Genomic DNA, 24671 nt, shown 5'->3' on the forward strand with positions numbered 1-24671 from the left:
CCTACTGATCTGTGATGTTCTGAGCAGATGATGTGGTCTCAATGAGAGAAACCACCTTGTAGTGGTAGTCAATTGATAAATGTCTGTACAATGTTGGAAGGGGTGTGTGGAGCCAAGCGCCTTGTGTTGCATGGAGACTGGCCTTTGCTCCATGTAGTGGAACTGCCTTAAGTCTCTTTCTAAATGATGCTTAACATTTTGTGAACATCTCAGACTCTTTGACTCAAAAGTCTGAATTCTCTTTTAATAAAAGGTATGTGCGTATGCAGTGGCATTTTACAACAAGTTACAGCTTGCAGAATCAAAAGCAGCTCTTTTCATTTCGCTACTGTAGTACCCTGACATACGGCTTCTAAATCAGTCCCCTCCTTTTAGTGTGAAGGATGCAAACAAAGCTCTTATTCGTTTTTCGTTTGCCCCCACCTGAACACATACACAAAGATTACTACGAGTCCTGCCTGTATATCTCAGCAGACATGGCCTCAGGCGATGGAAAGGGAAGAGGCTCAAGTAATTGTCATTTATCAATATTCATGCAAAATCCTGTATCACCCTCTCCAAGTGCTCCCCCCTAATAACCTCTCATAACCCAAATAAAAATAAGATGAAAACAGAATCCTGCAACTCATTACCAGAGGGAAATTCCTCTCAATGTTTTCCCTCCCCTATGGAATAATTGGCATTATTTATTACCACTGAAGCCTAATCAGGTTTGCCATGGGGCCTTTCCTGTAATCATACTTTTATTTGTCAGCACTGCAAAACCAGAAGGGAAAAGCCAACACACTCACACAAACAGAAGCTGGACCAATCGCTGTGCTGCTTGATGATGTCACAGCCAGCCAATCCTGACTCCTTTAGCTGTTCTCCCTGCTCTTCCATGCAGACTCCTCTTAGTGCTGTGTGGAGTTTTTACTTCTTTTCTCACAAGAGGGAATGCCTTCAGAGGAAATCTAAAACTGGGGCTCCTCCTCCCTCACAGAGCTCCCTCAGGCTCTAAAACACCATTCCCTGTCAGCTCAGCTACCTGATGCAAAGGAAACTAAAAGAGCTCTGGCCTCTCCCCGCCATTGACTCACCTAACGGGATGCTTATCTCCCAAGGCTGGGCAGTGTTTTTAAAACAAGATGCTGATCCAATGTGCCAGGAAGAATACGGTTTTCCAGGTGAACAACCAATGTTGGATATGTATGTGCATTGTTCCTTTAAATGCTTTCATTTCAAAGTAATTTGGGCCAGCGCTTGAATGACAGGCCAGCACTGGGTTGTCAGCTTTTATCCACTTACTGGGAACGTTGTCACTATCTTAATATATATTTGCAAGTTAACGTGCACGATGCAGAACTGGACATGCCTATTTTTTTACCTCTGGGTGCTTCGAAGTCTTGGGCAACCATCCTGTGGCAAGGCAATAAATCACAGGAGTAGAGTCACTTTGGGCCTCATTTGCTGTGCTTTCTGTAGTGAGGGAGGCCTTGCTTGGGAAGGCAGTTCTCTCACCCTTGTAACCCACGAATTGCTCTCTTGGCAAGCTGATCCAAAGATAGAGGATATTCCTGTTAGCCCCAGATTTGACCTCTCAAGTCTGCTGGTCAAGCCATTTCCCTAAGGATCCCCCATGTTCAAATAACTGCACATGAACACAGCAGCTGGAGATGAAAGCGCACCAGGCACCCTAATGTTACAAGCTGCAACTAATGCTACAAGCTTGCAATGTTACAAGCTTTCCCAGACAGTGGGGAAATGTTTTAGCATCAATACCCAAGGTGTCTCTGGATTTAAAATTAAGACTTATACAACAGAAAATAATATTTTGAGTTTATGGGACTCCTTTACAGTTGTATATATATAAAAAGGGTTAGCTAAGATAGCTCAGTGTTGGAGATGTGGCAAGGACAATGCCTCCCTGAAACATATGTTTGTACAGTGTTCTATACTTTGCTTGGATAAGTATGATAATATTTGGAAGGGCTTTATACAAAATGTAGTAGGCTATTAACATTTATATATGTATTAGGATAACAACACTATACCAATTTTATATAAGAATATATATATGTGTGTGTGTGTCTTTGTTGTTGTTGCCCCCTCGCTTTTCCTTATTTTTTCCTGTATCACTTTATTTATTTTAATTGAAATCACTTCAATACAACATAAATATTATTTTAAAAAAATCAGGAGTGGGCAAATAACTTCTTGTTTCAGGAAGCCTTTGGTTATCATCATTATGCTGATCCTACTGATTTCTGATGTTGCTGGTATAATTTTTTTTTAATTGAAAGAATAAGCTCACTTGGAGGAAAGTCAGAAAACTCTTTATAAACAAAACAAAAATCTTTGCATTGACCCAAACCATGAGTGGATAAGCTTTTTCATTCAGAGACTGTTTTGCCAATTTAACATTGGCCAATAGGGTGTGACCAAGAGAACACAGTCTGCAAGTGCGCTCTCTCTCTCTCTCTCTCTCTCTCTCTCTCCTTCCTATGCTGCACACACATTAAATTTGTCCCACTGTTATCTCTGATCAGATTTTTGAAGCAGTACAGACCCCTGCAAACTTTGTTCACCAGCAGCAGAAATTTCAGCATAGCCATGACTGGACAACCAAGCAAAGTAGAAGATTTGCAATTTTGTCAGCCCCTGACTGGCATTTAAAACCGCAAATTATAATGCCCCTCTCCCAAACTAATCCATGCTCCCTGCCACCCAAACTGCCTATTTCCAGTTTTTCATTATGAAGTGTCATAAGCAGCACCATCCTGGGAACTGCAAGGCTCTCACACAGTGACCATACCAGGTGACAGAATAACACAAATAGTTAAGGTTGTAACAAAAAGAGCTTTCCCTCACCAGTCAATGACTGCAAAAAGAGCCTTCCCTCATCAACCGATGACTGCAAGACAGAATCTATTTCCTTGAAATTTCCTATTCCAATCAGACTTAAGAGTTGACAGGAAAGTACAGGAAAGAGTTGACAGGAAAGTATCCTAGGAGTGGATGGCAATGTTCCAGCTCAGCTTCTGTGGCAGGGTACAGGTGACTAGATTGTTCAACCTGTAATTGAGTTCACATCCATGTTCAGTCCTGTTCTGACTAAATGGCTTGGGCAAGTTACTGGCCCTCAGTCTCAACCTGCATAAAACAACTCGGTCTAGAACAATGGTAAAACAGAACAAGACTATATGAGGACATGGCTAGAATATTTCTCTGTTCAAAACTGGAAGGAGGGTGGAGAGCGGAGAGGGCTGGCCTGGGCCATAGGGCAAGTTGACTTAGATCTCCAAGGTCAAACCCCATTACTTTCAACTCAACTGTACCACCTCTGCCAAGCAACAACTTGAAAAACAACAACAACAACCCCATGGCTTATTAAACTAAGGCACCTTTGGTCATGTAAGTAATAACCTGCAGGCCATTTGTTAACCGTGGAACTGTAAGTGTCTGCTAGACTGATGAAGTATCAGTCTAAAGGACTTATGAGTTTGGTCATATAGTTTAATAAGGAAAAATCTCTCGGCCTGATCCAGCGGCTACCAAAGTAAGTGGGACTCTCTCCATTAATTTTAATGAGTTTCAGATTGGACCCTCAAGCTGTTATTGATTTCCGTCAGCTCTCCCTTGTGCTCTGTTGACTGTTATAAACCCATCTGTGCTACTTGCCTATTTTCTCTGGACTTGGCATTCAATCTACTCCATAACCTGTCACCACTCTTTTCTGTGAGCTAGTCTACACTTGTAGTTTAGTGCAACCCAAAACTTGTGTGGTGTGGATTCACAATGCATGCAACACCTCTAGACTGTCCTTGTTGCTTTTTAAGAAGCAAACCCTGTGCTCCGAAATCAATAAGATATTCTTTATCAGAAAAGGTCTGCCCCTCCTATGCTTCCTCTGCACATGACTCGCTTGCCTGAAACACCCTAAAGAATGCCTTTTTACTCTCCCTCTCCCCAATCTCATGGAGGAATGTGCAACTGTACAAAAATCATGCTGTAGCTTTATGCAAATGTGTAAGCAGCCCTGCATCATAACACAAACCTGGAGGAAAATAATTTTGACTGGGCAGACCAAGGAAATATTGAAGGAAAATGAGCTGAGGACACAGGGACTGATCAGAAAGGAAAATCATGATAGAAGGGCAACTTTTCTGTCATCACTCACTTATGTATCTTAAGTTTGGGTGAAAATCACTCTATTTCGAAGTGGTACAGTTTAAACACAAACACAACTTCCAGATATACATCAAAAGCTGCACTCAGATCCTCTTCTTCCTCAGCCCACCCTACACGCAGATGTTGCAGCTCAGCTACAGATTAGTGTTGCGATCCAGTGCACATTTTGGTGTAAGCTGAACTACAATATTTGCTTCTGAATAACGATGCACAAGGTTGTGCTGCACATCAACTCAACAACAAGCTTTACATTCTACCTATGCTTTATTTCCTTTCCCTGTCAAAAGAAAGATCCAGCCCATCTATATAGAAGTCTGCCTTTAAGACAACGAGGCTCCCCTTTTTGTTATGGGTATATCAGGACTGTAGTCATTCAAGGAGTGTCTTTATAATCATTGCACATTTATTACAAGGCATCAGCAGTGGTTAGGCAATGCACACTCTTCATCTTGCTGTAGTCTTTACCCTATCAGATTTAAGGATTTTAATGCCGTCTGTACTGAGAAAGAGCCTTACATCCATTATGTAAATCACCGTTCACAGCCAATCAAATCTTAGGAAACAACATTACTGAGAAATAAATGTATGGTTATGGGTCAGTAGCTGAACAGAAACTTTGCATTCCAATTGGTGGCAAAAACTCAATTTCAGTGTAATTTAAAAATTACTCAAACTTGTTAAAGCCCTAAGTGGAAACTGGTTCAATTTAAAACATGGCCTGCAAGTTAACAGGTTAAACCACACTCAACAATTAAATCATCCAAGTGGGTATCAATAACAGACTGATAAAAGAAAATTACTCCCTGCTGGAAAAGAAATTAAAGGGAATAGTGAATCGAATGCCCAGAAGGGGTCTAGGCAAGGCTGCCAAACACCAGAAGGTTTTCTATAACCCAAGGATGCCATAAAATGAGTTTGTTGAATTGGTAATTGTCCCAGGTTTCTTCAGGGAGAGGGCGCAATATGACACATATTATTCTTATTTATTGGCAAATGCCCCCAAGATCCTTATAAATTAAGCTGCCGATTCCACTGGGCTTTGGTTTTTCCCAGTTAAAGTGTTCACTGTAAATGAATGTGACAGTAGGTGTCTCCCTGTCTTCAAGCTCACCATGGGGAAAAAAGGTTTAATCAGATATGAACCACTCATCATACTGCATATTACTGAACGCGACCAAAGAAAGGCCATGGACAGCCTTCAGTGAAAGCACGTGTGTTATCAGCGTATCTAGATAGTAATAGGGGCTGGCAGCTGCATGCTCACAGTACAGGAGATTCCAAGCCTTACCAGTGACTAGCTAATGGCTTGTAAAAAGCCAAAGAGCTTTCAGTGACCTAGAGGCTGATCTGCTATATAATCTTATGCCATAAATATCATATATTATGCCATAAATATCATATAATATTATCATTCCCTTTATTAGCGAACAGGTGGTTGGGCACTGAAAAGATTGGAACCAAAACAGGCCTACTGAGAACAAAATGAGGGTATTACCATGACGGACAAATTTGGAGGTATACAGAAGTAAAGCAAAAGTTTAAAACACCCCCCCCCAAAGAAGGATCTGCCTTGCAAAACAGCACAATGAGAGCCACAGAGCTTTGAGTGTCTGCTTATAGCGCCCTGGAGGAGGACATAGAGCGTTGGCTCCTTGATCAGAAGCAATACTATTGCTGGGTAAGGACACACTGCCACCTTTTCTTGAAGGTACCACTTGTATGCCATGTACCTTATGCAGCTTTACTCACCAGATTGAATGACTATGACAGAAGTCTAAAGCGGAGATGATTTGTCTGAAAAACTTCCTGGCTTCTTTTGGCGTTAATCTTCCTTTCTTTACAAGATAGTCAAAGAGCTCTCCACCAGACACATGTTCTAGCACCAAATATCTAAAACAAGACAGGGAAAATATATTTGTTTATATGCGATCAAGCAGATGTGTTAAACATACACACCCATGCATAAATGTCTGCATAATAACCAATAGGCAACTTTCTCTAGAGGCAGCAAAGTGAGACAATGTGTTAGTGCCCTTGTATGTTTTTAGCTGCAAGTGAATGTCTGGAGTTCTTAGATATCTCTTGGAATATAGGCTTTAAAACAACAAGAACAGATGACTTGATTGCTCCCAGTATCCTTTTTAATTGATCTCCAATGCTTAAAGATACATTCTGCCTAAAAGGACCATGGATAGTGATCTACCTATCGGGCAGTATGTACGGTAACTAAACAGTTCTGCTAGAGCAATGACTTTTAGGTACACAGTGGAACTTTGCTGCCTTCTCTTCTCTCTGCCTGCCTCTATAAATGCCCAGTACATCGGCCCTGGAGCATTGGGGGAACCCCCATAACTGATTTAGGGGACACATGAGAAAAGGAGAGGGTCTGGAAGTTCCATTACACAGCTAAAACTCTTTGCACAAGCGAAACAATTTAGTCAGATACTGCCCAATATCTTCTAAAATAACACTGCTGGAATTAATATCAATGCACATTTAAACTCCATATTCAGTGACATGAAGTTCCGATTTGCAACCACATTAGCAGTAAAATTGTTTGCAGACTAAAAAATGATAATGTGACAGCAAATTTCCAACTTTCAGACTTAGAAGTAGGTGACTAAGAAAACATTTGCAGTTATTTTGTTTTATTTTGAGGTGCTCTGAAAAGCATTGATTCTTCTGTAAATTTAGTCCCATCAAAACTGACTTACACAAGAGGCAATTAAGGAAAAGAATAAAGAATTACCAGGATGTTTTTAATATTTGGTGACTGCAAGATTATTATATACAATGTACCATATATACAGATTGTTTTGCTTTTTAATTTTTGAGATTTTCATTTATAAGCCACTAGAGTGTGATTTTATCATTGAAAGGCAGGATAAAAATATCCAAATATAGAAAGTATAAATAAATGATTAGATGCAAAATTATCATATGGAAGACAAAGTTCACGAGTGAAGAACAACAAAAGTATCGGGATAGTTCTGACTCAAAAAAATTAATAAGTAATGTAGGAGTTAAAGCATGGTAGAAAATCACTTCTTTTCATGAAATATGGAATGCAGAAGAATCAGGTAAAAGCAAATAATGGAAACTCTTGTGCACTGTCATCCTTTGCATATTTACTTGGAAATATATCCAATCAAACTTACTCTGAAGTAAAAATGTATAGGGTACCACGGTGTTTGTTGTGATAACAGATGTTTTTTCTTATTGGAAATACCTTCATTTGTGTGTTATTGTATGTTAAGGATGGTGATGCATCGCAATCAATTTTTAAAAACAACATTAAAAGGGATAATGGGGCAATTGCTGTTTGATAGAGTTAGATATCTGGTCTGCCAAGTCTAGTACTTTCTGCTCTGCTAGAAGCTCCCCAGTGTCTGCTATCTTTTGACTACAGATGCTGGAGATCACACCAGGGACCTTATGCATGGTCTAACCTCTAAATTATTCACTTAATTTTAGAACCATCTTTCAGGAAAAGATCAAACTGTGATAGATATCAAGAGTGTGTCTCTATCTGCTTAAAGGAACTATGTGATCAGTTTCCTTCACAATCAGATATTGTGAAACCAAAGGTTTGCTATGTGAAGCTAAACCAAGCCAATAGTCCCCACTAGTCAAGTGGGGCTTAGATACAAGTGGTGCAAAACCGTTCCCAGATTACCATGCTGTCATCATGGAAAAGAATTCCTGTCCTGGGTGCACACTACGCAGAAGTCACTCCAGAATCTTTAGTTATAACCCTTTTTAATAGCATCTATGGTATAAGATGGGACGCGGGTGGCGCTGTGGGTAAAAGCCTCAGCGCCTAGGACTTGCCGATCGAAAGGTCGGCAGTTCGAATCCCCGCGGCGGGGTGCACTCCCGTCGCTCGGTCCCAGCGCCTGCCAACCTAGCAGTTCGAAAGCACCCCCGGGTGCAAGTAGATAAATAGGGACCTCTTACTAGTGGGAAGGTAAACAGCGTTCCGTGTGCTGCGCTGGCTCGCCAGATGCAGCTTGTCACGCTGGCCACGTGACCCGGAAGTGTCTGCGGACAGCGCTGGCTCCCGGCCTCTAGAGTGAGATGAGCGCACAACCCTAGAGTCTGTCAAGACTGGCCCGTACAGGCAGGGGTACCTTTACCTTTTTATGGTATAAAATGGGCCTAGAATGCCATGCTTGCACAATGTGGTGTTTGATTCATTTTTCTGCTATGAAACTCTGTAGGGAATAGGTTATTGTCCAAGTCTGGATCTAGTGACATCTGGCAAATCTAGTGGTACGTCCAAAATTAGCTTTCTAATTAGGGACTTGGATAACTCATTCCTTCTGCTGTGGACAGCTGATGTTTTGGACAGGGTAAAGCCGTAGGACAAAACTGTATGTAGCTTAAGGTATAATACTAATTTAGATACAACACCATTCATATATAAAGATGTGCAGACATGCAGACAGATGCCCTCCATTACACAGACTTCAAATGCCCAAGTTCAGAAAATTACAAGTCTAGCATTTTTCTCACCCACAGTAGGAACAGCACAGCAAATTTATTTATTTATCAACTTTCACTTATTAAAAATGCCTCAGTATGCAGCACCAACGTCTTGAATGAAAAGTAAAACAAACTGAGGGGCAGAGATAATTCAGAGGGTTATTTATTTTTGTTCACCACCCAGAAGCGTCAGAGACAGTAATGGAAACAAATGGAGTAAGACATTTTTAAAAGATTGGTGCTCTTGTCTCGTCAGGGGAAGCAAGAGGAGCACAGAGACAATGTATTCTGTGCTAACAGCTCTGCTAACATGAGGAGAGTGGCAGACTTGTTTGTTAAGCAATGCTCAAGGTGCAAGAGCTGATACACAGAGGAGGTTTTCTGTGTAATGCAACATCTCAAATACTCCGGTCCTAAATTACTAGTGCACCAGAGACACTAACAGAAGCTATTCCTTCGCATTCAATCAATTCCCTTCAAGATTGCCTCCACCAGATGGCTTTGACTAAACAGCCTTACTTTAGTACCCAACTCCTGCTCCATGCTCTTGGATTGAATTAAACTCAATCCAACCCTGGAATGGGAATATAAACATATTTACCAAATACTTCTAACTAGAGCTATTAACTACAAGTTTATTACTGTGAACCTAGAAGCTTTTGCAGAGATTGCATGTGCACACATATTTTGATTATCCATTTTACGGATCAGGTCTCAAAGGTGGGAGGTTCCTGCTTGGATTTAGAATCAATTGCCAACATGGCTAATTTTGATTTCCTCCTGCTTTAAGGATTATTCAGTACTCTTACTAATCTCATAGACATTTGTTTGCTGGTCCATCTATCTGTGGGCATTTTTATGTGGAAGTAAGTCCCACCATATTCAATAGGTTAGAATTGCAGCTGCAAATACCTTCCCAGTCAGTATTACATAGACAGATGTTTTTGACTGAAACTACAAGGGCAGAAATTAAATAATATGGTTGGTCCACATGACTCTGCTTTTCCATCTTTTTGGGGAAGGAACTGTGTGTTTCCAGAATTGGAATGGAAGACGACTATCAGTTATGTCTACATTTGTTATATTTTAGGCCTTTTCTGCAGTTTCTTGTATATTAAAACATATCCTGCTTACTCACTGTATTTAGGAGCTTGGAAAACAGGTCTCCTGCATCTGAGTCACTGAACAGAAAATAATATTGTTTGTCATTTTGGGGTCAACTTGTTCATCCATGTGCAACACATGGAAGGTGACAAATGGGGTGCTGGGCAGGATCTGATATGGTCTCTATCACTAGTAGAGGTGCCAACCTTTGTCCAAAATGGTCCCCCCTCTCACCCCCCCAAAAATCCATTGCAGGCCGTGTGAAGTTCTACACTGCTCTCATGACCCCAGGAATGTTCCTGGCAAGTGGCAATGGAAGTCAGCACACAGGTGATAGCCCTTTCCCACCAGGGTAGTGGCTGCGAGAAAGCAAATGCTGGCCACAGGAAACTCAGACTCAGTGGTGGAGCCAGAACACTAAAGAGGCAGGGTGAAGCACCCACTTTAGAAACTGGTGAAAGGGGGGGCATTCCAGTGGCCGCAGGAGGATGGGGGTAGGGAGCAACACATTGCCATTTTTCCTCAGGTGGCTAAACAGGACACACCGCCCCTGCTCAGTGGTGCTTATCAACAGCTAGCTGCTTCCTTCACTAAGTCCACAGTGCTGACAAAAGAGTTAAAAAGAAGTTGAAGTAAGAAAGGAGGTTATGAGATGAAGAGAAGGAGGATGGGTGGAAAAAATTGAGGGGTATGTGGGAGGGAGCCCAAGCAGAAGATAGGAAGAACAAGAAGCAGCAAAGGAAAGAGTTCTGTTTGTCCCACTTTGATTTTGCAATTCCTTGTCACTTTCCTGTAGTTATTTCTATTATGTTATTTGGGGTGGGCTTAAACGAGCAAAATGCACTATAATGAGGGCTCAAAGCAGTGCTTTTTTTTCTAGAAAAAAGTGCTGGTACTCAACAGCAAGCAGGGGGAAGGCCCAGGGCATGGGGGAGGGGTGGTCTGACACCAAGACTGGGCGGTGAGAGTGAGTTAGCTGCTTGATGCTCCCTTGCCTACTCACCCACCTGCTGCCCAGGTGAAGAGGCCTCCCTGCCAATCTTTCGGAAGGAGGCAGCAGGACTCCAGGACCTTTTGGAGCCTTGCACCTCCTTCCCTAAGCTGGACAAATGCTTCCCAGGCTTAGAGAAGGAGCCACGATGCTCTGATGGGATCCAAAAGTTCTTCCACCTCCTTCCTCTCAAAAGGTGGCAGTACTGTGTACCATTGCGAACCACCAGGAAAAAAAAGTGCACCGGCTTAAAGCACCAATAGACCAAGGTATGTCTCTGGGCCCTCACTGAAAGGCAGACGAAAGGGTTGGAAAGGAGAGATAAAACCACATGAGGGAAAACTTTGGAGCTTAAAGGGAATGTGATTCAACTGTTCATGGGGAAATAAACAAAGTGCTCAATATGAAGAATGGTTTTATCCTTCAGAGAAAATTGGAACGATTATATGAACCAACCAAGTGATTCTTCAGCAAAAGGGGGAAAAGTTTTATTTATTTGGTTCTTATTTGCTTTGTTGTTTTCCCATCTGTATCACAGATTCACCTCCTTGCTAATAATAGCTAACAAGCTCCTAACCTCAAATGGCTCCTTTAGGTATCATCACATCAGAGAGACTAGCAGCTGTGATAAGCAGCCAGGCTAGATATTCTTTTTCTGAACATACTGAAACTCTGAGCTGATCTTAAAAGACACAGAAAGCTGTAACAGCAGCACTGCAATGGCTAAATTCTCCACTACAGAATTCTCTGGAAACATCAGAAAGAAAGCAAACTCTAGAACTCTAGGTTCCCAAATTCTACAGTTTCCAGAAAATATTTAGCTACCAGCACACAACAGAGTATTCTGTATATACCCATAGTCATACCAGCAAACCTGTATTATTCTCCCTTTCTTGTTTTCTGGGAGATTCAGGAAACCGCCCCCTCTGCCAAAACAAGATGAACCCAATTATTATTGATGTTGTGGTTGCATGGAGAGGGGCCTGATCTGCCTTAGCCTGGAGCTGGTACTGCAAAATATGAGGATTTTACGGCCCTCAACCTTCTGCCCTAGCCAGTGCAAATGGCACAGCTTTAGTTACTGCAGGGGGTCTGCCAGCGATAGGATTGCTGCATCAGTTTTCATTTATAAAATGTGAAATAAATACTATTTCAGCAACTTGGGAATGAACTAAACCAGTAACAATTTTTAAAAAATTAATCCTGCCCTCTTGTGTGCCAGAACTCAGGAGAGTGCTTAGATTCAGCATCTTACACTGTTTTGGGCTTTGTGGCAAAGCACTGGCCTACTCACTGGGCTGGTTTGCATGCAATGCAAAACAATGGTTTAGCATTGAACAAACGAGCCTCAGTGAGCCTGAACAAAGCCTCAAGTGCCTCACTCTTCTTCCTCTTCCTCCTGTGCAATTTGGATTCATATTTTGGAATTCCTTTGCCCTTTACCCAATCCAAAGGTTGTCATTATGTATGAATTAAGAATCAGTATTTAAAATAAATTATATTTTGTTTGAATTTGAATTGTTTTGCTATTGACTAGAGCTTATTTTAAAACGTTTCCCTGGTTCATATGTAACAAGCCACAAATCACAGAAAGTGAACCCTGAATCACAATTTATTTCTCCTCCCAGCTGCACAAAAGGAGAAGAGGGGAGTGAGAGCTGTAGCTGGGCTCTCCAAGGCTCATGCACGTAACGATAATTAATCATGGTTTACTGCTACAAGTGAACCAGGCCTCTAGGTCTGTTCTTATGCACCTGAGTTTACCGGGGGATGGGGGTAGGCCAAGGGTTTGAAAATGGTATAGGTGCAATATATTCTGAACAGAAAGCAAAATTAATTGTAAATAATGTTGTAACAGAAGAGTTTAAGATTGAAAAAGGGACACGACAGGGGTGCCCTATCTCCCCCTTACTTTTTATATCGGTCCTGGAGGTTTTGCTTAATATGATCAGGAGGGACCAGTTGGTTAAAGGGATTCAGGTCGGAGTTAAACAATACAAATTGAGAGCATTTGCAGATGACCTAGTACTTACACTGCAAGAGCCAGAAGCTAGCACGAAAAGAGTTTTGGAAATAATTCAAGAGTTTGGTCAACTGGCAGGATTTAAATTGAATAAGTTAAAGACTAAGGTATTGGAGAAAAATTTAACACAGTTTGAAAAAGAAAGGTTTCAGAATGAGACGGGGCTGGCTGTGGTTAAAAAAGTGAAATATCTGGGTGTGAACATGACAGCTAAGAATGTGAACTTATTTAAAGACAATTATGAAAAAACGTGGACAGAAGTGAAAAAAGATTTAGAGATTTGGTCAAACTTGAAGCTTTCCTTGTTAGGTCGAATTGCAGTGATAAAAATGAATGTATTGCCAAGAATGTTATTTTTGTTTCAAGCATTACAAATAATGGATAAAATGGACTGTTTCAAGAAGTGGCAGAAAGATATATCTAAATTTGTCTGGCAGGGCAAGAAGCCCAGAATAAAATTTAAGATATTAACGGACTCAAAGGAAAGAGGGGGGTTTGCCCTGCCAGACTTTAAATTGTACTATGAAGCGGCAGCTTTCTGCTGGCTAAAAGAATGGCTGCTTCTTGAAAACACAGACATTTTGGATCTGGAAGGATTTAACAATATTTTTGGGTGGCATGCATATTTGTGGTATGACAAGGTTAAAGCGCATAAAAGTTTTAAAAATCATATTGTCAGAAAAGCACTATTGAATGTCTGGGTTAGATACAAGGACTTGCTGGAAAATAAGACTCCAAGATGGTTATCACCAATGGAAGCTAAGGCAGTTAAAAAGCTAAATATGGAGTCGAAATGGCCAAGATATTGGGAAATCTTGGAAAAGGAAGGGGACAAACTGAGATTGCAGAGTTTCGAAAAATTAAAAGGGAAGGTGAGAGATTGGTTACATTATCACCAAATAAATGAAATGTTTAAACTAGACAGAAAAACAGGCTTCCAGGTGGAAAAATCAAAATTAGAGACTGAACTGTTAGAATCCAGTACTAAGAATTTGTCAAAAATGTATAATCTGCTGCTGAAATGGAACACACAAGATGAAATGGTTAAATCAACTATGATTAAATGGGCTCAGGACATTGGTCATAACATTATGTTTGCTGACTGGGAAAAGTTGTGGACCACCGGGCTGAAGTTTACGGCGTGTAACGCCTTAAGGGAAAATATAATGAAAATGATTTATAGGTGGTACATAACCCCAGTCAAGCTTGCAAAAATTTACCATTTGCCTGATAATAAATGTTGGAAATGTAAAGAAAAGGAAGGTACTTTTTTTCACCTCTGGTGGACGTGCCCGAAGATTAAGGCATTCTGGGAAATGATTTACAATGAACTGAAAAAGGTATTTAAATATACTTTCACCAAGAAACCAGAGGCCTTTCTCTTGGGTATTGTCGGCCAGGGGGTGTTAAAGACAGATACAACCTTTTTTATGTATGCTACAACAGCAGCTAGAATACTCATTGCAAAGTACTGGAAGACACAGGATCTACCCACACTGGAAGAATGGCAGATGAAGGTGATGGACTATATGAATTTGGCGGAGATGACGAGCAGAATCCGAGACCAGGGAAGAGAAGCGGCGGAAGAAGAATGGAAAAAGTTTAAGGAGTATTTAAAGAAACATTATAAAATTGGTGACAGTTAGAATGATGTTGGATTAAAATAAATGGTTACTATCAGTAAGGGTTATGATAAAGAGAATAAGGGTGAATATTATAAATTTATAATAAAATAAGGCAAGATTTCGCTGAATAACTGTAAGAATTTGGAATACAGAAACGGGAAGTAAGGGGAGGTCGAGGAAGTAAGGTTTACAAATTGGGTTATGAAATGGTACTTGTTTTTATGTTTTATTATTGTCTGATGTTTGTTTATGTATGTTTTGTTTTTGTTATATTAAAAATTGTTCAATAAAAATATTATTAAAAAAAAATAAAATAAAATAAATTATATTTTGTTTGAATTTGAATTGTTTTGCTATTGACTAGAGCTTATTTTAAAACGTTTCCCTGGTTCATATGTAACAAGCCACAAATCACAGAAAGTGAACCCTGAATCACAATTTATTTCTCCTCCCAGCTGCACAAAAGGAGAAGAGGGGAGTGAGAGCTGTAGCTGGGCTCTCCAAGGCTCATGCACGTAACGATAATTAATCATGGTTTACTGCTACAAGTGAACCAGGCCTCTAGGTCTGTTCTTATGCACCTGAGTTTACGAGCTTATAAATAGTAATTTGCCTGTTTGCCATAGTGAGTAAGAATTTACTAAAGACAACCAGGCTGAGAAGCTCTAGTTAACTTCTTTTTAACCATCAATATGCCCCAAACATCATATATATATATATGAGTAGCTGGGTTGGCTTGTAAACTTTTGTGAGGTGGGGTTGAACTTCTTTTTTTTGGGGGGGGGGAGTTTGGGAAAAGGGATACAAAGATTATTATCTATTATCTTTTTTAAAATCGATACGTTAATCTAAATAAAAACACAAAGAAAAAGGAGAAGAGAGAGAGAAATACAGGATAGAAAGATAGAGAAGGGATAAAGGGGAGAAGAAAAAGAGAAGGGAGGGAGGGAGTTCTGATTCTTCGTCTGTACATAAATGCTATTCAACTCAGCCACTCCAATATAACACCCAATAAAACCACTTTCTATAAACCAACATCCGACCTTGCCCCAGTGACAGTAGGTGCCTGGGCATGCTGATGTCACTGTGGGGTGTGCCAACATGACGCACACATGCTACGACCTGACGTCAGCACGTCCCTGTGGCATGTGTGCACTGCCAAGTGGAATAGTGAGGGTCCCGGACCCTTCATAAAAAATTGTGGGTGCACAGGCACCCTGGGCCCCGCATAGACGGCACCTATGGATAATATTGTATTCAGTCCTCAAACCCAAATGTCATTAGTTCATTTTCTTTTTCACACAAAAAGTCTATGGGAGGTTTCCAATTTTTTGTAAATGTTAGCAATGACTTTTCTCTGATTAAACATGTCAGTTTTGCCATCTCAGCTAAGTCCATTGATTTTAACAACTATTCCTCCATTGTTGGTAATGATTAATCTTTCCATCTTTGTGCATATAAAAGTGTCACCATTGTAATCTATGTTGAAACAAAGTTCCATAAGCTTTTTCTAATTGTATATCCATAAGCCCTAGCAGGAAGAGTTCTGCCTTTAGTTGAATATTAACCTTCAAAATTATCCATATCAGTGTGTGTATTTATATCCTGGGGGGGGGGCGGGTTTACATGTCCACCAAGCACAGTAAAATGCCCCTTCATATTCTTTAAATTTCTAGCACATATTTTTATACATTCTAAATAGCTTCTCAGGAATAAAATATTAACGAAACATCATTTTATAAAAGTTTGCTATTAAAGCATAACACAGTGTGTATTTTAACCCTTTGGTCCACATATGCTCCCACTGTTCCATCTGTATTTTATACCCAAAGTTTTTTGCCCATTTAATCATACATTCTTTAACTTGTTCTTCTTGCATTCCAAATTCCAGCAGTAATTTATACATTTTCGCAATAACATGTTCATCATTGTGGTGTGGGGATGAACAGATAAACATCTGGGCGCATTTACTAAACCAGAGGGCAGGGGTGTATCAAGTATCCTCCGTAGTGTCTAACATCTACATGAAACTGCTGGGTAAGGTCAGCTAGAAATACGGACTGATGCAGCTGTGTACATATAACCTTCCATGGACCAGTGGTGGATAGAGCCAAAACCAAAGGGTGGCAAAAAGAAGATGGGGCATGTCTCTCAGCCTAGCCTACCTCACAGGGTTGTTGTGAGAGGAAGAGAACCATGCACTATTAGCTCCAATGGAAGGCTGCCAACTTGTCACACAAAGGGGAGCTTTTGAGTAGTGGTGGGGGTCACTAATCCAACATTGTCACTAGAGGCATGGGTGTCCTCTGTGCCTCAGAGTGGCTCTAATCATTTTAGGGTGATATACCAGCTGTGACCCTACCTAGACAGAGAAGCTTGCCATGGTCTGACAAGCTCATGTTTGGATTATTGCAACCTGTTGCACATGTGGTTGCCCTCAGTTGACCCCAAATTAGGCTGTGAAATTGTTAACTGGGACTGGACAATCTGAACATTGTACACCAGTGATTCACCATCTGCACTGTTTGTCAGTCTTTCTCTGGGTCTAAGTTTTTACTTTTAATGTTTTTAACAGCTTGGAACCAGGTCCCAAGGACTTACCTCCTTGCATAAGTACTTACACAACCCTTAAGATCACACTCAGAGGCCATTCTCTCGGTACCCCTGCCAAGTGAAATTCAGCAAGTGGCTACAAGGGAGGGGGCTTTTTTATGTTGGCCACCCCAGGTGTGGAATGCCAAGAGATGCTCACCCTTTTTGTGGTCATTTCTCGGTCCTTAACCTTTTAAAACCTACACACATTTTTAGAATTACACCAGTCTTTATTGATTTTAGTCTCTGAGGCTTGAGTTATATAATTATTTTATTGTTGGTTATTTATATTAAAATTTGATTGATACTTTAAGCTTCCCAGAGGACTTTGTTACTGCCAGCCTTGCTAAATAAGTATACAGAACCAGATTGATCATGGTTGTCTATGTATACTTGAGATACAGCAAATGACAGGAAGAAGACCTTTGGGTCAACTCCATTTGCCCTTCCTTAGCTGTTGTCCTATGGCTCCTTTAATCCGTTTGCCTTTTACAGTTGCAGAGGCGTAACTTCCAGTAAGGGCTATGCCAGAAATAAAAAGCAGCCCCATGTTCTCCCCAAATTAATTCCTGGCGCCATATGCAATTAGAAAACAAGAATGACCACAGAGACAAAACTCAGCAGCCAACAGCACCATGACTCCCATGTCTTGAGTGAAATCAGTGACCCAAGTCAGAAGCCAAGAGCAGTTTTTCCTTCCTCAAAATCCTCAGTATTTAGACATGAAGTATTCCTTTCTTTTGATGCAACCAGTAATTAGGAAACTCATTATATTTCGCAGCTATAGTTTTGCACAGCCAGTGATCTGGTTAGTTCAGAATGAAGGGGAATCTGAGAAGAGAGTTACAGTGAAACGAACACCCTTCTACATTTAAATCAGCATTTTTCCTTGGGGGGAGCAGGAGAGAGAGAAATCCCAGTATGTTTCTACTCAACACAGAGTTTAAAAGTGTCCAGCCCAGACTGTTACAAAATTCTTTCAGGACTTCCCCCCTTGTGCTGCTTTCTATTGATTAAATAATCTCTATTAGATATTAAGCTCCTTGTTATTGGTGCAGCATATAAATTATTCAAGAGCTATATAAATTCTTATGGCGGGCATGAATTTTTAAACCCTAATTTGGTACTGAGCCAAGACCTCTTCATTTAAAAATTGGGCTCCCCCCTCCCCATTTCCCTCTGGCAGGAAATGAATAGATGCGCTCCTATGATTTTATTTTGTTTTAAGGGGGATCATCTTAACACCCACTGATTATTTGAAGGGATATGTTAAAAACAAAGGTTGCTAAGCATATTTAGGATGAAGCTAAAGAGGTGTGTTTTTATGCTGCCGAACCACTTGAGTCTTTGATTTATTGGGGATGAAAGGCTTTTTTGAATGCTACTTTGCCTGTTATTTATAGTGTGTTGTTGTACATGCCTAAACACCACCAAATATCCGTATAGGAGTATGCAACCACCCAGAGGGATCTCTAGGCTATGTTGGGCAAGCTGAACACTCCATCAGCCAGTGCCCTTTCCAAAGAAGCAAATTTCCTTCGCTCCAGTGGCCAATTATCAGGGCTCCCCTAGCAATCCTGCAATGTTCCTGACTTTTAGTTTTAAGAATCTCTCTGTGTGTAAGTGTCCAAACTCTGCCTTCTGATGAATTTGTGCTCCTCTTATATTCCATTACCGTACTATGCTTTTGTTGCCCAATATGTTGGTATCCTGATTAATCTCTAAATGGGCTATGGTTTATTCACCATGAGGAGGATTGCAGTAGTACCCCCTCAAAAAAAAAAACCCTACTCAGTGGCATATAAAACTCCATGTGGCATCTTCTTTTCAGATGACTCTGATTGCTATAAACAGATAACTTGTGGAGAAAAAATAAGGTACTTCTCATGTAAGATTTGTATTTTTGTACATCCTTGTCTAATACAAAGGTATACAAGTGAAATTATTATTACAATATAAATCCATTTATTTATAACCTTTTTTAATAAATGCATTCCAAATGTCATTATATTGTCCAGACACAATCTATGTCTATTGCAATTTTTCTTCTAGATTTTTTTTTGCATTTAATACACTTTTTGTTTCCTTTTTCTATATTTGATTTCATTTGATTGAAATATTTTCAATAAAATATAAGGTTGTGGGTTTTTTTATTAAAAAAGTAAGATTTGTATTTTTTTGTATTTTTATATTTTAGGTCCCTGATGAAAAATTAGAAATAATTCTTACATTATAAAGATGTTTCCATAGATATTAAGGAGGCATTGGGTTTTATTTATATGGCATCCCACAATCAGGGGCTGGCACTATTCTGTGGCTCTGCCACTGAGCATGGAACATTGTTCACTCATTTTCCTGCAATGACTCTTCCTGCTTGGAGAACACTGGAAACAATGTGATGTAGAATTGATCTACACATGCAGCAGACCATACCTGTCTGAGTGCAGGTGAGAGATCTCATGGTTTGAATGCTCCATTTAAAATGCTACATTCACATGGAAAATTAGCATATCATAGGGAAGACTAGACCAAACTCTGGCATACTAGTTTTCCATGTGTAGACAATGCTGTCTTTTTTTCTTTTTTTTAAACGGGAGAGCATTTAACTTGAGATTGACCCAACTGCTATCTGAACCAGATTCCAGGAATCATTCTACTGCATGTGTAGGTCACCTCCTAGTCAACTTGACCTTTCTGCATATTAGAAAGAAAACCAGGATTGTAGCAGAATGAGTTGTCTCATTAGCTTAGCTAGGCTGCTAAATGTTTAATTCCCCCTGCCCAAATGCATTTTCAGCCTTAAATAAACTGTAGAAAAAGGATTTGATTCATGGCTGCATTAGGAATCTACTCAACCAAAGCCCCCTGTCACAAATTAAATCATAAACCAAAAGTAAAACATGATTTGTGAAATTAACATTTATCGAGGAAATATTCCCCAGCGCTGCATTATGCTTAGTCTTTGGCGTCCAAAATATCAACCATAATTCATAATATGCCTAAGAAACCATGCCACCAGCATTGCCATCAAGGCAAGGGGTTTAATGGAAAAGTGATGCAGTAACCAGGGACTCATATTAGATGGGGATGAGCTGTGCTGTATTTCTTAGTAACATCAGCATTCCTCCTTCCATCCTTGAACCATGTCATCCCTCCACTGGCACTCACCTGCATTGTTTAATATTATCCAAATCTTATTGACTGATTGATTATCTTTCCATATTTCCAGTCTTATAAACTTGTTTTAGTAATGAGCAATGACATTTAGCACAAAATCAGCATAATTTTCCTTAAATTATCATAATTAATCATAACAGCTAGCTTTTTATACGCTGACAACAACTATTCTTCATCTGAGGATCCAGTTCTCTGAGATACATCTTTTTTAAATCTCATTTTACAGATGGAGCAACTGAGGTTTAGATTGTGATGGATGAACTGCTCAGATCCATACAACTATTCAATGTTGTTGTCAGTTTTAAAGCCATTGAATTTCAGAATGCAGTTACGATGATAAAATGTGCATTCAAATGCATATGATAGTGAGAATAATTTGGAGAAATTGCTTTGCAAAAATGTGTGTATTAGGGGAAATTCCATTAAAAAAATGTGTATATTAAGAGAAATTCAGACTGAAATGCTGATGAATTTTCATGAGGACTTCTAAATATATTAACAATAATGAACACAAATTGATACAGACATGTGGAGAATTGAACTTAAGACTAGAAAAAACGAGAAAATGAAAAAAGCAGAAATGAACAGATCTACCAAACCCTACTTAAAGTGCAATCCTATGCAGGATTAGGAGTAACTACACAAGATTAGGCTGTTGTAAAAACAACTTCAAAGAGTTCAATGGGAATTTAACAATTTACAGATCTGCCGTGAGATGAGCTTTTGTGGATAAGCCTGGATATAAGAAATCTTGATTCAAATTTAAGCTCATTTACAAAGCTCATTAGGAAGCCTTGAGAATATCATTACCACTCAGCATAAACTACCTTACAAGGTTGTTGCATACATACATAAGGTAAGGTAATAAATAACACTACGGCCGGAAGCTAAACTAAACAGCGTTTCCGTGTGCTCTGGCACTTGTCATGGGATCCCGTTGCACCAGAAGTGGTTTAGTCATGCTGGCCACATGACCCGGAAAGCTGTCTGTGGACAAACACTGGCTCCCTCAGCCTGAAGCAAGATGAGCGCCGCACCCCATAGTTGCCTTTGACTGGACTTAAACGCCCAGGGGTCCTTTACCTTTACCTTTATACATACATAAATAAATACACACACATGATGGGACTTATGTCTGAGTAGACATGCCTAAGCTTGCGCTATAAAACACTATTCTGAACTCTGAGTAGGAAAGGGAAGATACAGATGAAACAAATAACATTTCTGGTCATAAGGGTGTCTGCTTTCACCTCATGCAAACAATAGTATTTTCTACCTTTTCAGTGCTGTACTTCAAAATGATCAGTCCATGTAGCTATGTGGTAATCATATAAAGATAAATGTAACTTCATTGACCTTTTACGATATGGGTTTGGGAAGAACACAATTATATGACACTCATTCCTGATTGTGACTTAAGGTGGTGTTTTTTGGGGGGGGGTTGGTGTTTTTTTTACTGTGCAACCACCCACCACTCCCCTAGGCCTAAATTACTCATTCTTAGAACAATTAGTTTCCTGCAAGAGAAACCATAATGATTTCAAAATAGTAAATTATTATGCACAGGTAGGAATTATGTACAATTGTCAAGTTGCTTTAAGACATTTTATGTAGTCAGTGACAAAATAATAATAACACCCATCGCTTTACTGACTACTGCACACACACACCTCTCTCTCTCTCTCTCTCTCTCTCTCTCTCTCTCTCTCTCTCTCTCTGTGTGTGTGTGTGTATGTGTTTTATGTGTGCGGTTGGTGTACACACACACCCTCAAGGGGGAGGGAGGGAGGGAAGGGGGGGGGAGAAAGACTAAGAGTGACAAAAGATTGCTGGTAGCCACAGCTCACTGCTGAAGAGAATTTCTCACACCAAAATAAATTACAACCACTTCTACTAAACCAACTGTTGACACAATCTTATTGGATAAAAATTCATTGTTCCAGTTGTATGGTCCACATGGGATTATTACATCCATGCAACACTCTTTTCTTGGTTCACCAATTATTATACCCTTACAGAGATGTGACATTAAAAGGGCTACCTCCAGCAAAGCTTTAATAAAAAAAGACCCCTTTGCTTGCAATACAGTTAGAAACTTGGGGGGGGGGACACCATTTAGTTTCCTCATATGCTTTCTCTTTCTCATTTAAAAATAATTGCCCCTTCCCGCAATACACAAGTGAGTGAAGATTAATATGGCATGTCTGTCTGGCAAGAAATTCAATATTTTGGGCTTCTTTCTAATAAACTCTGAGAAACTCTGTCCATGGTTCAGACTCACTGGCTCACTGCGAAAATGCTCTAGACAAGCTATATTAATTATTCGTGCAAAGACAGCAGAACAGAGTTGCTGGTTTATTTGGTACAAGCAAACCCCACCCCTCAAAAAAACCTTCAGTATCTCAACTGACTATGGGATTTTAATTGCACTTCAAAAAGGGAGACATAATCAAATTTATATTCAAAAAGATTTTCATGACAAAGTGCTTTATTAAACTGATTGGTTGCAAGATCTGCTAGACTTGATGTTGGGCAACCCACGTCCAAAGTCTAGTGCAGGCAGACTCAATGAGTGGCCTTGAAAAGTCACACACTGGTTTGGTTCTGGTAATCATCTAAATTGTGGTTTAGATAAGCAATGGGCAACCTGTGGTTCCAGGGCTGCACATAGCTCCTGACCTAATTGACCTATCCCCCTCCCGACACCTATTGAAGCCCTATACATCCATCCACTCAAAGTTCCTTCCTTCCTGTTCGCTTCCTCTTATTTTTTCCTGGCTTTTACAATTGCTCCCTCTCCACTCTTTATGCAACACAGGAGTCTAATATGGACCACTGAGTTATGGCTCTGTATGTAGTTTTAGAACAATCAGAAGGGGCAGTATTTTATTTGATAAAAAATCATGGCTTTTTAAATAAAAAACCACAATTTTCTTTTATATAGCTTCAAGAAAAAAACATTTTTAAGCCACCAGTCTGAGAAAAAATTGGAAGGATACATACACACAGAGGAACATCTATTGATATAGCCACAGTATGTGTATAGCACACTAAAGTCCAAAAAGAATAATTTTCACTTGCTTTCCAGAACAGCAGCTATGTATATTGGTCTGTTGTACTAAAAGAAAAAAAAAACACCTCTGTACACTCATTGCAGAGTAACCCCATCAAACCTAAGGAAGCTTATTTCCCCTAATCTAAATCTAATATGCGGCAGCCAAAATAAAAATTGAAGAAGGGCAAACTTTTTGATTTTTTTTATATATATTTTGATTCCATATTAGTTAATCTGGAACACCTTTGCAGCTCCATCTATCTTTAATTGTGTCCCTGTCCATCCCTGGAATGAGGGAATGTGAACAGAAAGGTTATCTACCCCTGGTTTGATGATTATGAATGAGTTGTGCCCAGCTTGAACACTCCCTTTCCTTTTCCTTCTCATAGAACATAAGAAGCTGCCTAATACAGAGTCAGATCATTGGTCCATCTACTGTACCTCAGCACTGTCAACAGAGAGCAGTCCTCCAGAGTTTCGAATAGGAGACAATTCTCAGAACCTAGGGCTTTCTGCATACAAAGCAAGTGGTCTGCCACTGAAGCATGGCTCGCTCCTACTCTGTACTACCATCCAGGGCTGAATTTAGGTTTGATGAGGCCCTAAGCTACTAAAGGTAATGGGACCCTTTATATGTCCAGCTGTCCTTTACCAACAACGAATTGTCACTGTTTTATGTGTTGAATATATGTTATATGGTAATTTATGATGGACCTAAAAGGTATCTAAAGCCATTTGAACATAACAAAATATGTATTTTATTGAAGTAATTGTTGAACTGAAATACAATTAAGAGGAAGTATATTTTGGGGGGTCTTCAAAAGAGTGGGGCCCTAAGCTATAACTTGTTTAGCTTATACGTAAATCAGGCACTGCTACCATCAACCCTGGTACGTTACTTCCAGCGATGTCCCCACAAATCAGTAAGCAACTTTGGCAGTGATTATCTCCTATACACAATTGCTTTTAGAGGAATACCTGCTGGGTTTATATCACTTTTTATGCTAAAAAACATGCTGGAGAAAGGGTCCAGAACCACATCATGGTACAAATACTAGTTCTACACCTCTACTTAGGCACTGTTAAAAACCTTGTTGGGAAAGCTTAAAAATGAAATTATTGTGGTTTGTGCACCTGTTGTGTACAGTCACTTTTAGTGGGCTACATCCCATGTTAACAGATACTTAATGCATTCCCCACGCACCCATCCCACCCCCTTGGCAAATGAATAATACCTACAAATATTTTTTATTTTCATAAACATCATGCAGCTTTAAAACGTGCGGGTGTTCTATCAACTTCAGGATGGCTATTTCCCGCTCCACCTGAAAGAGAAAAGCAAAACACAAGGAATTGTTAGAATCTGTGTCTTAAGACTACATTAAGAATCTGTACTACTGTGTGTCTTCAGTTATTACCCACTGCCATCCCTTAAGTACCACTGACTTC

General features: G+C 39.9%; 1 protein-coding gene across 16 annotated transcripts in view; it reads right to left on the reverse strand.

Annotated features, from left to right (window-relative positions):
- BRSK2 (BR serine/threonine kinase 2) overlaps positions 1-24671 on the reverse strand; it is a 389480-nt gene that overhangs the window by 98709 nt on the left and 266100 nt on the right. For all 16 annotated transcript variants that reach the window (XM_053394329.1, XM_053394309.1, XM_053394319.1 and 13 more), the window contains exons 3-4: positions 24462-24547; positions 5920-6060 (exon numbers count right to left, since the gene is read on the reverse strand). In XM_053394329.1, coding sequence (XP_053250304.1) covers positions 5920-6060; positions 24462-24547 — 227 coding nt within the window. The remainder of the gene's footprint in view (positions 1-5919; positions 6061-24461; positions 24548-24671) is intronic.

Source organism: Podarcis raffonei, chromosome 1 (assembly GCF_027172205.1).
Source record: "Podarcis raffonei isolate rPodRaf1 chromosome 1, rPodRaf1.pri, whole genome shotgun sequence".
NCBI classification, from domain to species: Eukaryota; Metazoa; Chordata; class Lepidosauria; order Squamata; family Lacertidae; genus Podarcis; species Podarcis raffonei.